This window comes from Anguilla anguilla, chromosome 16 (assembly GCF_013347855.1).
Source record: "Anguilla anguilla isolate fAngAng1 chromosome 16, fAngAng1.pri, whole genome shotgun sequence".
NCBI classification, from domain to species: domain Eukaryota; kingdom Metazoa; phylum Chordata; class Actinopteri; order Anguilliformes; family Anguillidae; genus Anguilla; species Anguilla anguilla.
The window spans coordinates 19971518-19986298 of NC_049216.1; the positions used below are offsets into that span (position 1 = coordinate 19971518).

Below are 14781 nucleotides of genomic sequence, written 5' to 3' on the forward strand. Positions count from 1 at the left end.
AAAAATTAACAAAATTGTAAAATATTGAACGTTGTCTTAACTTGTATGCATGAATTAGTGAAGTTTACATTTGGAAATAAATTCATAAATAAGCAACTCATTTTTCATCGTGTTGTGGTTCACTGCGTTTGTTTGATTCTTTGGCCACTAACTAGGTTTCACTTTAATATTACAGCAATTATTCACGGATGTAGGTGTTGATCATTTTAGTGCAAAACTGAGGTATGGTGAATGGTGGGCGGTGTTTAAGTCTACAGGGTGTGTGTTGGGGTAGAGCAAAGCCATGCTGTCCTGGGATGGTAGTGGAGGGATGGAAAATTAATGACTAAAAAGGAGGGGTTTAGAATGCGATTTTATTGTGTTGGGTTTCATGTTGTGCAAGAAAATCTATTTTCTTTCACAACATGAAAAAGAGAGTATGTTGTGGAATGATGTGTTTGATGAAATGTTGCGATCCCTCTGAAGAACACCACGCACTGGTGCTTCCCGAAAGTTTAAAAGACGTGCAACCAGTTGTTCTCCCCCCCCCCCCCCCCCCCCCCCATATCTGCCAAGCATTTCCTACCTGCAGCCCTCCGGCCATCCTGAGCTGGAACTCTTTATTCCAACAACACACACCGCTTGAACTCTGCGTACACTCACTGCCTTACAGGAACACTATTAACTGCACAATACACAGTGATTAGCAGGACCAGTCTGCACACAACCAGAAAAGGCCGGCTTGTTCTCAGGGCAAACAGAATGTCTGTCACGTTGTCCAAGGCCAGCAGCAACAGGTGCAGTGGTGCATCATAATATAGTGCAGTCCATAAATATCTGGACAGTGACAAAATAAACGTTGTTTTGGCTCTGTACTCGAGCACCTTGAATTTGGAATGAAACAATTTGAGGATTAAGTTCAGACTATCAGCTTTAATTTGATGGTGTTCACATCCATATGAAACATATAGGAATTGCAGTGCAGCCCCCATTTTATGGGACCAAATGTATAAATCAGTTTCCCCTGCTACTGCTGCTGCAACTGTTACACCGTTGCTACTCTTGCCACTACTGTTATTCAATATTACTGCTGCTATTGAAGTGACTCCTAATGGTGATGTTACCACTACTATTATATTACTACATCTCTTCTGCTCTAACGCTATTTCTACTGCTACTCAGTGTTACAGTGGTTTCTAGTTACTGTTACTGCAGCTACCTGCACTGTATATGCTAGCCATCTCTACTGTTACAGTTTTACTGTTACTACATTCAGTATTGCCATGGTTATTGCTGCTGTTATTGTTACTGATACAGTTACTTCTACTGGCAGTGTTACTACTTCTGCCACTGATATTGCACTGGGATAAAGGGCTGTTCTCCAGTCTCTACCCATCAGCAAGCACTGGCAGTTCTCCACAAGGTTGTATAATCTGAGCTATCCTGTGTCTTCTAACAAAGCCAATGACCTAAACTTCTCCAGGGAACCTGAGAGGCAGACTTGGGCCCAAGTCTCTGCACGACACACCCGTCACCTGTGTCTTCTGTAGGAAGTATGCACTGTTCTCATTCACCAACTCAAATATTCACTGGAACTGATAACATAAACAGCAAGTACAATAAAGTGGGCATTTGTTGTTTCTTTTGGAAGAAATTCTCTGTTACCTCTGGTTAATGACATTTGTGCCGCACATATTTTGTGCCTTGTAGAGGACTCTCGTGCACTTGAGTTCATCCCCTTTGGGTCTTCCCTAATCTGACTTAAGATCTGAGGTTCCCCTTGCACACCTTCTTGCCAGTAACGTTATTTTGAATTGCACAGAAATTGTTATAAGTTATACTTAGGAACTGCAATTATGATGGCCCTGTCCTGCATTTGTACTGAATTTGCTTATTTGTTATTTGTAGTCTGTACCTCATAATACTTTGTCATATAACAAATGCATTGCTAATCTATTTGAATGGCTTCCAGGTTTCTTTTTTTTTGATGCTTTCTAGATTCCAGGTTTTGTCACTTCTGGAATGACAGTACATGTGCGAATGTTTTAGAACTGATCTTGTTCTTTATCTTTTTCCTGTGGAAGCGCCAGCCTTTCTCGGTATTTCCCTTGTTGTTCTGTCTGCGATTGGGCTTAAGGTTTTAAATACAGACAGCCTTGTCTGTGCTATGTCAGCGTGACATGTCTTTGGAATGTTTGATTGCAGCTGTTGCATTGCTTGAACTTTCTGTAGCGTTCGAATCAGCAGTTATTTCTAAAATGCAAAAACACACCAGCATTACTAGGATTTCCCAGTGCTTATTATGTTACTGGGTGGTTACAGATAAAATCACTGTGTGCAGCAATCAGGCATGATGTCATAGACCCTGGAGAACAGCTCCTTAGCGTTATGTACCGCTCTTATACGACAACTGGGGGAGAATTAGGCGATGATGTTAGCTCTTCATTTAAATTTGAAAGGGAACTATCCTTTCTATTACCTTTCAGTAGAGAGGGAGTGTTTTACCTCACAAAAGAGAACATTTATACACGCAGGATGAAAATTATGCACAGCAGCTTCTCTTAAAAAATGAAAAACATACCCCTCTCCCTCTTCACATGCTAAAGATAGAGAGTGTCTCTGTCCTCACCACCTACAGACAGACCCATCCTTCCTGAACTTGAATCATTCGCTCCTGAGTGAAGCAGGAAGGAACAGGGCCCTATAAATAGAGTGAGAGAAGCCCGGTGTTCTCTACACTCTGGCTGCTTATCAGTCCGCAGCCTCTCCTCTGTGCCAGTCCAAACCGCCCACATGCCAGGCGTCCATGTCAAGCACACTATCGGCGCTGGCACTGCCAGGGCGTGCGTGGCACCGGGGCTGCTTATTCACCACCTCAGAGAATTTCACTCTGCTTTTTGGCACAGACCGCCTTTTAAGAAGCACATCAGGGCTACTCTCCACAATAATAATAATAATAATAATAATAATAATAATAATAATCATCATCGTCGTCATCATCATCAACATCATCATCATATTTCAAGAAAAAGGGCTTTTATTAGCTACATTCACAATTTTAATTGTAAATCAAGTTCAAATGACTTGAAATATAATTTCATTTGAGAGGTATACATCGCAGGTGTGTAAGATATGCCACTTTAAACCAATCTAAGAAGCTTTGTGGTCTGTTGTTCTTATTAATGAAATGCAACTACAACTTGGAAAATTATCTAAAGACTACGTGGATATGATCTGATTTCTCACCGTGAAGTTCGGACATTTTTAGAAATGAGTCCCCAGAACAGAAGCAGGCTGCCAGTTCCCGCTTCTTTAATTGACGTATTGGAGAAGTCGCTCATGGCAGATGATATGGGGGCAGTCTTGCCAACTGAAACGCTCCCTCTCTGAGTGATGCTGAAACCAGTTAGACACTACCCTGCAAGGTGGGCATTTAGTACCACTCTACACCCAGCCTAGTACTTTCACAGGGCACACGCTTTCACAGTTTCATGAACACTTCACACATCCAGCGGTCACTTTTCCCTTAAAGCACATTTTCTCACTATCTTTGTGCACTGTTTAATGGAAAAGCTCTGCTATAGCAGTTCTGCTTCATTACAGAGCTGGTGGCTTCAGAAGTGACAAAGAGTGTCAGGAATGGTTGTGGGTACTGGTTATTTTTCACAACCCTATTTTTGGACACAGCTGTTAAAACTGTATGAAACTGTTACTGTATAAATCTATATGTTAATAGTTTCAAAATCCTTTCTTTTAATAACATGGAACCAACCATTCTGGGGTCTTTTAAAACAAGCACTAACATCTTTTAAATGCTTGCCTTAAAATGTAATCATTAGGCGGCTATTCAAGATGCAACATCAGAACCACCCTCTTGCTGTGAAAATGTGTAGAGTGTGATGACAATATCTATAAAGCACCAGGATAACTATCTTTTGTTCACTGGCACTCCCACTAGATAACCTTTCCCCCTTCAACTATACAATGAGATCACTTGCTGAAACAAAGATCTCACTGTATCGTCTGTTCATTGAGTCCTTTCTAATAGTCTATCTCTCATGACAATGGCATCATTTACTTCAAATGATACAAACTGATTAAGACATATTCTGTTGTCATGTCATCATGACAGTTGTACAGTATCACTGTCATTCCGATTTATTGGTATTGTGTTGTGACCATATCCATTTGTTTTCAGATGATTGATTTACATACTGTATCTGTAATCATTCTATGAATCATTGATATAGACACACAAATACCTCTGGGGTGGAGCATCCTCTCAGTGTTTTTAAAAACCTGACTGCATTGCCTTTAGAGCAGCAGGCATAAATTGTGTCTTGTTGCCATAGTAATTCAAACTCACAGGATATGGTGTAGAAGTAGTGTACTGGGAACAGTTGTATTTTTTAAAACAATTTAGAGTACACATTGAACCGTACAAAGGGTGTTGGTGTTAGTCGTATAGAGCATAACTTGTGGACATGTCTTCTGTCCTTTCTGTCCTTTCCACATCACACCAAGAAATACACACACACACACACACACACCCACACCACACATGCATGCACACATACACACCAAGCATCTATCACACACAGACATACTCATCTACAGACACACACAGTAAAAAAAAATGTATGCTTTCTCTTGATGCAAATCAAAATGAAACCCAATATCAGTCATCAATGATAAATGAATGATACATTTGCAGACAGCAACTGGAGGGGAAATAACATTATAGAACTTAGAACATCTTGGACACTCACTTTTGTGGGTGGAAGCATTTTTGGCTGTTAATTGAGATATTATTTATTTATTTATTTATTTATTTATTTGAGGGAGGTGGTTACAGTTAGGAATATTTCAATGATAACTTCTAAAATGTATCATTCCAAACGGCCTCTACGTTTCATTAAAAGTCAGTTATTTTTTATTCTGTAGGAGGACATAATTAAACAGATTTTTTTTTGCGCATGAGTCTGTGTATTCACTTGTGTCTGAACACTGTACAAGGGGGGATGCGTGCGTGCGTGCGTGCACGCGCATGTTGATAACAAGACGCCCACGTAGAACAAAGAGTACTTCTCAGAAAATGCAAACAGCACGACAGAGGATTATGTCAAGGGAGCCGTGGTCGTGACCGTCTGTTCTGGGTGCTTTTCCGTGGGCTGAGTGCCGGTATTCTCTGACCCGCTCCTGAGCCGCTATCTGTAGGCGGTCCGACCCTTGACTGCTGTTGCGCATACTGGTTTTCCTGGAAATAGCAATAGCAAGACGGAATAGGCGGCGCGGGCAGGTACACCGTGTGCAATTCCTTCTCCCTTGGTTTCCCCAGCGAAAGCTGTCCAGCCCCTCCCACTCTTCGTCAGTTAGGCGAACGCTTCACGCTCTTGTGGAACTGGATGTGCTCCGAGTGTAGAGCCTGGCACCAGGGAACAAAGCTCGCCTCTGTAGACGGGATTTCTCTCTCCAGCGCGGGTCCACAAAGAGCAGTCTCAGCACTAACACGCGCTCCGAGGTTAGACCTTACCCTGGCTAGAGGTCTCAAATTTTAACAACCTCAATTAAACCTATTGAAAATCAACACGTGGTTTATCCCCGACAATTTCGTGCTTCATTCTCAGATGGTGTGCTACCATGACGTAGGGTTTTTAAATATGGCATCACATTATTTATGAATTGTCATGATCAGTTTTTTCTGCAGTAGATAGATACGGTTGCTTACATGTAGGCCTAGTTTTTGTTTATATGAATATTAATACAAATCATGATGCATTTTATCTATACGTCCTGTTTCGTGCTAGATTTCATTCGAATCTGGAAGTGTCTACAAATTAGTCATAAACCTGAGCAAAAATTAATCGAAAGACTTTGGTGTTTGCTGTTTCTCCAAATCTGAGAGCTAGTAAAACTGAGAGCTAGAAGTACTATTGAGAGCTGTAGCTGCTGCTGTTGAAATTACGTGAAAGGTGAGACATTAATTAGTGGTTTTTAGAAAGTGCCGTCATCGGGGAAATTATTGACATGCAAGTCGGAACAGGGAAGCAAGGCTGCATGTCATTTCAGCGCATAGGTACTTGCACATCTCTCTCTCCCTCCCTCCCTCTCTCTCTCCCTCCCTCTTTCCCTGTGGACATATACGTTAGAGGTTGTATATATTTATGTCTGTACTAGAGTTTGCAAGTGTCTGTGTGGGCTTATTTTATGCATCCTATATGCGTTTACAGGAGTATGTTTGCATGTGTGTGTGTGACTTAGAGCTCTAAACCCCACTTAGAGGGGTCCTGCTTTTTTCATCGTAGGTCTGTCCAGTTCAACAAAACTAAAGTGCTGTTGCGCATTTACCTGATCCATGTTCATGGGAGCAGGTTTCCCTGAACAGCATTGTTTGCTGAAGTCTCTCCAAAATATTTTATCTTGCTGCCTCGCTACCTGCTAAGCCCCTGTGCTAAACACCTTTACCACTTCTTTTAGTCTCCCCCTTGTCTTACCTTCCCTTCTCCCCCTCTCTCCCTCGGTGAGCACTGCGTCTTTACCTTTGTGACAATCACAGTTTCTGGTAACATACCAATAGGAGAATATGACCTGCAGTTTAGCTGTTTCACTTGAAGATGTCTTGACTCCTAAGGGACTCCTAAGGATGTTTTAGTGCGACAGAACCTCATAATAATGATTACGACTGTGTGGGAACTTCCTTCATAGATGCGCTGACAACTACGCAGGACATTGAAAGGCCGTAGGACTGAATTACTGAACTCACTGATTATTTATATCCCAGGTTTTTGTGTGGTGGAGACGTGAGCTGGAGATGCGTGCTCTGCAGCTCTCCTGTGTGGGCGAAGGTGCGGATGCAGCGGGGTGCAGTGCGTGGGACGGGCTGCTATTGCACCGGCTGCCTGGCAGCAGTGACTGGGCTCTGTGTGCAGACAGAATGGGAGCCATTGTCTATGAGGGAGGGGAGGTCGAGCCAGGGGGGCTGGGGGGGGGGGGGGGGGGCGGATGATGGGGGGGCTGGTGGGGGGGGTTGCAACTGCAGCCTTGTGTCCGCTACACTGTGCTCTCGTGTTTCGAGTCAGGGTTCAGGCTGGGTGAGACAGCAGCCGCCATACAAAGTGAGTTTGGGTTGTGAACTTGGTGACTCTCAGCTCTGCACTGGTATGGCTGTGCTGGTGTACACCCAAGCAGCCTAAACCAGGCTGCGTTTTTGAAGCTCACTTCCTTGTCAAAGTAATGTACTTTTGTGAATACTGCATCCCTGTAAGGTTCAGAGGTCAAGGAGAAATCATTAAATGTATACATATGTTCTTAATATAGTGGCACGTGGCCTTTTTCAGTTTTTAGCTCTAAGAATTTACAAGCCAGTCTGAGACCATTCATACCGCAAAGCCCATTGTGAAAAGGCTATAACTTCATGAATCACGCAAAAAAACTTGTATGCACTGTTTGAGTAGGTGTAGATAGGCTGTGCTCTCAATCCAGCATTGTGCTTCATTGAGATTCTTGACCCTGAATTATTTATCAGCCCCTTTACACTAATCCATAGGAATGGTGTAACAACACCCAAAGGCGCTGGCAGATTTTTACTAGAGAGCAAACAGTCACATACAGGAATCTATATACTTGGCCTTAAGGAACATTGATGGATCTCTCTTGCGTAGGCTGTGGACTTGAAGTACACTTGCTGCATCCAACCAAAATGCTTCCCCCAGGGCTTCATTTTGGAAACACAAAATGAAATTTGAAGCATTATTTAGATATGTGTTAAAATAGACGACTGGAGGAGAAAAAGTGAATAGTTTGTCACAGAACAATCCATTTCGGTTTGGCAACCTTCCCAAGCGCCGCTTTGGTTGCAGCAGCATCAGCCGTTTTCAATTGTTCACTCGCTCACATCATTCTGTGCCTGAGGGGCATTTCTCTCTTACTGCCCCCTCTCCTGGGACCCCAGATTTTCGGGGTTTATCCATTAGCTGTGAGGTAATCTCAGGATAGAGATACTATCTTCCCTTTCCGCTGAGAAAGCCCACAGGCCTCTTGAACCGATATCTCCTCAGCTGGGGAGTACCACGAGGTGCAGGGAGGGATAGCCGGAGGGTGGGACTAGGAGGGCCTCTGTCAAATTATGAACTCATTCCCAAAATACACAGCAATGCAACTCTGAATATGTTAACTTACCCACGACAGCCATAATTCTTGGAGCCGGGCTATTGCATGACAGGAAAATTCTGGGAGTTTTTACTGGAAGGAAAAATGCAATTACAGGAAGTGATTTTCTGGACACTATTAGGGCTTTTCAGCCAAATAACTACCATGTCCATTCATACCTGGTCAGCAGCAGTATTGCAACTAAAATAAAAATGAATTCGACCAGAAATACTATTTTGTTTATAAAGATATACCAGATCACATATTTTTTGAACATCTTTCTCTGGCTATCTCTGTATGTGTGGGTCATACCATTTGGGAAAACCAGTTATATTCAACAATATACATATGTGACTATATATTGTAGTTAACTGTTTCACTTGGAATGGCCTGACTCTAAGACAGTTTTGAGTGTGGCTCAACCTCATTAATACATTGCACTTATTTAAATGCTTTCATACAGTGAGCACTCTTTCATAAATGCATTGACATATTTATTTAAGGCCTTGAACTGGAGGACTAAAATTGCACCTGGGATGCATCACGTTTTGTTTTGAAGAAGTAAAAGTACTATAGTACTCTGTGGTATGAATGCTTATTTCGAGCTTGGAACTGCTTGTGAAATTTAAAAGTGATGTGAAACTACAAATTTTAAGAAATTGAGAATCCTTTATTTATTGTGGTCATGTATTTCAATTACAGTAGCCTCATTTTAAAAATAGGCTACTCTTATTTTGTAACTATAAAAACTAGTGTAAGCGAATAACCAATAACATAACAAACAGTTATCAGAAACAATCAGCGTATCATTGGAGCACTACTTTTTTCTGTGTTGGCAGATTGTCCAGAGGATTCGGTATTTGGCTATAAGAGGAGACAAATAAAGGGGCGCACATTACTGCAATAAGAGCGGTTCAGTGATATATACCATGGAGCCTGCAGTTGCTGATTTTATCATTCAGGAGACTGCAGTTGGTAATTTTTGCAGAGTTTGCAAATCCCACAAGTGCTTTCCTTGACTTATAAAATGATGCCTCTCAACTTTACTACCATGAAGGCTTGGCTACAGACACTATATATATCCATAGGCTACATATATATGGCAGTCTATAGCCACAGATTCGTACAAAGGTATTTTATTGCGACTCAAAGACCTGAAAGTTGATGTGAAATGCAGCCAGTTGTTGGAGAGGACAGGAGACCCATGGGAGAGCTCTGAGGTGTTCCTCATAAAATGCAAAGACCTACAGTCATCACAACCAATAACAGGTCCAACATAAAAGATACACAACACCTTAGAACCAGAAAACACCTGAATAAGCACAGCATACAAGTGTTTATAAACATGAATGCAAACTTATATAGCCTTAACATTTCAGAAGAAAACATAATATAGGAGTGATGGAATTTATGATATGGATAGGGTCATACTGTACAGCATCGTATTCCAGTTGATACTGGCTTGTGTAAGCATTTATGAAGGCTGATGTAGTGGTTTTGTCAGTGTTGTGCAGTTTTCATGTGGAACACTTCAGAGAAAGTAAGCACTTCCACCCTGATCTGCTTTTAACATTGAAATGCAGGCACTGTGCTGTATATAATGTACAGTAGAAATTATGTTAATTAGCTGTGTGTTTAGTGACTCTGCAGTTGTACATAATGTGATATACCACCATCCTCCATGTTGGAGGATCTCAGCGGATTAAATTAGTTCTATATATAACTGTGACCAGTTCCAGCAAAATGAGGTGCAGCTAGTTCTGATCAAAAATGGCATTTTTGAGATGACAAATTCCAGATATCAGCAGCCGTGAGAAGATACATTGTTGGTTCCCACGTTCCTTATATTTCCATGTATGGTACCAAAATGTTCAGAATAAAATTCCTTTTCATGTCAGTGAGTCATAAAGAAAGTTAGTTTTGAAAAGTTTTTTATGTTAAGGCATTCACCCTTTGGTTAGGTTTTTCAGTCTTTGACTGATAAAAAAAAGACATGGGACAGTGGGGAAGGTTGTGAAGTTGTCTGTCCTGAACTCAGTCGAAATCCAATGCACTTTGGGAAATGCTGTTCATGGGAACATTCTGCAGGAGAACAGGCCAATTAAAGGGGGATCGTGGGCTGGTATTGTGAGCCAACTTACATGAAATGTACGCTTAACAAGACCTGTTAAAGAAAGAATGTGAAAGGCCATATTTAATGTGTGATAAGGTAAATCTAACTTCTGATGAAAATATGAAACACCTGAAGCCTTAATTCTGTGGATTGCGGCTGTTACTCAATTTTACATTTTGCCGTGTAATATACAAAGCGGCTCTTAATGTTTTCAAAGAATAATCAATTGATATCAATAAATTATCTATCACAGTCCGGATTAAGTTCTATGATCACATTTTTGACCACATGCCTCATTTTCCCAGAGGTGCTCACAGATATAGCTGAATTCCTACCTTGAGTATTTCTTTTATAATCTGCTACATGATGTTTAGTACAGTTGCAGTTGCAGAAAGGGAAAAAATAGGGATAGGGAAAAGAGCTAATAAAAGCAAATGTATTGTATGAAGGTCTATCAGCAACTTAAACAGCATTCATACTGAGACAGTAAACCTGAAAACTCTAAGCTTTCATAAAGCTCAGTTTTCCTGAAGGTTCTTTTCCTCACAAACCCAGCAATTAAAGGAACCAACCAAAGTGGCAAATGTGTCCATAATAAAAAAACACTAAATATTGCCTCATGGAATTCTGTGAAAAGAATATAAAAATAATTTTCTATGTTACAATTGACCCTTGGCTTGTAAACTCCCAAATGCACTGTAGAGTCACATTCTGTAGTCCACAAACAAAAACACACAACACCGCTCTTTTTTTTTTAACAATAAACTAATCTTTTTTGTTCTTTTTCCTTTTGCTATTTACATTGGTACCTAATGTGCAAATTAATAATTTAAAGTAGTGTAAAACTGTCAAATGAATACAAAATAATATTTTACATTTCTAATGGTGAGAGTCCATGAACCTGTTACATACGACCTGTCGAGTAGAAACATGGAAACAAACTGAAAACACAGCCCACATCTTTGGCCAAAAGGCAGGCGGTTAAGGGCAGCATGGCACTCAAGCATATTACAAGTACAAACACAACAGTGCAAAGATGGGATGCTATTTTACAGTGATTACTGTTTTGATAAACAACAAGGTATTCAAATCAAACACGGTTCGCTTTTTCATCGAGGAGCGGCAAGTGATATGACAAGTTTGTGGTGTTGGGAGACTTATCTTCTCTGAAATGCACCCACATAATTCACAGGCTTCAGCTGACTGAAAAACTGAAACGGGGAAAGAGATGAACAGATTTCATCACAGGTCGGGACCGGTGAAACGGCTGCTCGTCCCTGCATGCTGTTTGGGCCCGGGCCTTGTTTTTTACGTCAGCGAAAGCAGTGAACGGTGAATGGCACAGCGAAAGACTGCCAATGAATGGCGATCATCCCTGACTCTGACGTCCGAGCCATGGCGGACGGAATGTACTACAGTGTGTCTGCAGTGGGCAGAGGGAATGAGGTGGAAATCTTTATTTATTTAATCATTTCTGCTTTCCGTGGTCATTCCGACTTCACTGATTCAGTCAGTTATATTCATTTTCCAAGGAAGCTGCTTCTCAGTTTTGAGTACCTGAGAACGATGGAGGACATTCTTTTTGTCTGCCTGTTTATTTTTGGTTGGTGTTTTTGGCACATCATATTTTTCCTGTCAAAATAATTTTGGCTTGATAAGCGGGAACTGTGCCATTGTAGATTAATGCCAGCGTGTGAATGCTAGTGAGTGAGGAAGACATCTTATTACAGCACATATACCTTTCACCACAAAGTCCTCTACTCGAATATGGCCCACAGTACTGAGCTATGGGATGTTAACCCACAAACAAGAAACTAAATGGCTTTGACTTTCATTCCAACAGACTTGCATCTTCTGCAGAAGATTCATAAGACATTTTAACGAAGCCAGTTAGAGGCTGTGATTCAAATCCCTTAATCAAGGAGAAAAAACACCCAATTGCGCAAATGCATAGACAAATTTAGAAAAAGTTTGCTGACATCGATAAACTTATTGCTTTTTTAATGTCACTCATTGCCTGTGCATTTGCCTCTGTGTAACATTTTTTGGACAAACAGGGGAGCAATATTTTTCTATTTGGAGACTTTAAGGTCTGGTCTGTACAGTATTGCATTTCATTTGATTAGAACTTTCTCTTTATTTTGACCCGTGAGAAGCCGTGCATATGCTTCATCATTTGATCTTTCCTACAACGTTATGATTTTGCAATATGGCTTAAGGGCAACCAGCAAAGAACTGAGCTCTCCAACCACTTAAACAACTGCATTCAGGTAAAAATGTGATGATGGGTAGTGAAAAACCTGTGGCCAAAGCTGTGGGCTGATTTCAGTCTGCCCCGCCCTTGTTATCAAGTAACATTGACCTTTCGATATTGAGAGAAAGGTAACAATAATAAAAGCAAAACTGCTCTTAAACAGGAGTAGGAAATTTGTTCTGGTCTATGCTTTGCAGTTATCTGGTTATTCGTGGAGCGAAGATGGTCGTCTTTTTGTTTCTCTCTCCGAGGACATCTGCGATGGTTGCTGAGGGCCAGCTGGTTAGCCTCTCTCCGGCTGGCAAGGCGGCGTGGGCTATCCAGGCCTCTCCCTCTCCCTGCGCTTCAGCTCCTCCCTGTAGCAGTAGGAGCAGTAGTTCTCCGTTTCGGGCCGCCCGTAGAAGGAGCAGTTCTCCCTCCTGCAGCGCTTCTGCTGGGGGCAGTAGAGGGCGCTGCGGCCTTTGGTTTTGTCGTGGCTCAGCCACCCCCGGGGGGAGTCCTCGTCGGCGAACGCCAGGCAGTCCCGGACGTCGCTGGCGTTGAAGCCGTTGGTGTAGGTGTGCGACTTGTGCTCCCCGGGCATGTTGTAGGACAGGGACTCGGCCGTCTCGGCGGTGCGGACCCCCGACATGCGGGCGGGGCTGTAGCTCTGGGAGGACAGGGAGCGGTTCTGCTGGGGGTAGGTGGCGCAGGTCTTTAGGGTGCCCACCGCGGGCTTGTAGGGGTCATCCTGGAAGTTGGATGACTGCAGGTTGACGTCTCGCAAGTGAATGACGCTCTGCCTCTGAATGGGCGGGGTATGGCTGTAGTGGGCGGACACGGGGACGGGCCCCGCCCTCTTAGCACCATTGCTTGGGGAGGAGAAGGGGGCGGGCGTGGGGCTCTGCCTCTCCTGGATCTTCAGGGCCAGCTGGGAGTTATGGCTTTGGTGCAGGACCGGGGAGCAGCCCTCATTGGGGGAGCTGTCTGACCTCTCCGACCGCTCCTTTTGGATGGCGCTCTCCTGCTCGGGCTTCTTCAGGGTCGTCCCATTGGCTGGGGGCTTCTTCTCCGCCTCCTTCCTCTTCTGGTCCTGCTCTGCGCTGAAGCGCTCCTGGGCGCTGCTCAGGTAGAAGCTGATCATCTCCTCGTGGAACTGGTGTCGGTGGCTGGTCAGCAGCAGACCGGCGAAGATGAACTTCCTCTCGCCCTGCATGGCCGCCCGCAGGATGTTGAGGCTCAGCTTGACGTCCGTGCTGTATTTCCACTGGTCCGTCGCCTTGTCGCCCGACGCCTTGCCCGAGCCGCCCTGCTTGTCCACGGGGGAGGAGCCTGACGCCCTGTCCGTGGGGGAAGGGCTTGTGGCCTTCTCCGATGAAGACGTGCTGGCAGACTGCCCCGACTCCTCCTTGCTCCCCTTGCGGGTTTTGGAGTCCTTCTTCTTGACCTTCTCGCCGCTGCCCGAGTTGGATCTGCTGATCTTCCCATGGACCAGCCCCCCCAGGCCCCCCATGTTCTTCTTCAGCTTGATCCCCAGGGACTTGCTGAGGGTCCCCAGCTTGTTGGCCACGGAGTCCGTGCGGTTCTTGTCCTTGCGCTGCTTGTCCTTGTCCTTCTCCTTGCCTGGCTTGCCGCCGTTGACATTGGAGTTGCTGCAGACGGACTCACGGTCTGAGTCCATGGAGTCAGCCAGGGACTGCACGTCCTCTCCTGCCGACGCCGTGGGAGACTCAGGCTGAGCCAGAGGGGCCTGAGAGAGAGACGGGGAGAGAGAGAGAGAGGGAGGGAGGGAGGGAGTGAGAGAGAGAGAGGGAAGAATAAGTAGTGAGCACTTTGATTTCTTTTATATCTTGTACAGTATACCACAGAGAGATAGAGAGAGAGAGAGGAAGAGGGAGCAAGAGAGAGAAAGAAAGAAAGAAAGAAAGAAAGAAAGAAAGGGAGCAATAGAAATAATACAGCTGCCTGAATCGCATGTATAGAGACTCAGCTGCCAAACCCAGCAGAAAAATAAATGTTTCTAAAGTAATATGTAATTTATTATAATGAGCTTGCCACACTTCATATATCTTTATGTATGTTGACTTTTCACTCGTGATATGTGATATAATATCTATAAGTAGGTTTTGTCTAGTCATTAAAATCTACCCTTCTAAAGAAAACAGCTAAATAAAGTTTTTAAAATACGCTGTAGTGGGGAGGTATATTTAATACAGAATAAGAATTCATGTACAGACTAATTATAAGAGCAATTAGTCATTAAATATTCAAAATATCTCTCCCATTATAAATTTCAGATATTTCACAG

The 14781-nt window shown here is 43.2% G+C and overlaps 1 protein-coding gene across 1 annotated transcript in view; it reads right to left on the minus strand.

The window, feature by feature from the left end:
- Window positions 1-8776: 8776 nt before the first annotated feature.
- Window positions 8777-14781, minus strand: part of LOC118215515 (OTU domain-containing protein 7A-like) — a 72468-nt gene continuing 66463 nt past the window's right edge. The window contains exon 13 of the mRNA XM_035396409.1: window positions 8777-14223. Within this exon, the coding sequence (XP_035252300.1) occupies window positions 12811-14223 (1413 nt within the window). The 3' untranslated portion in view covers window positions 8777-12810. The remainder of the gene's footprint in view (window positions 14224-14781) is intronic.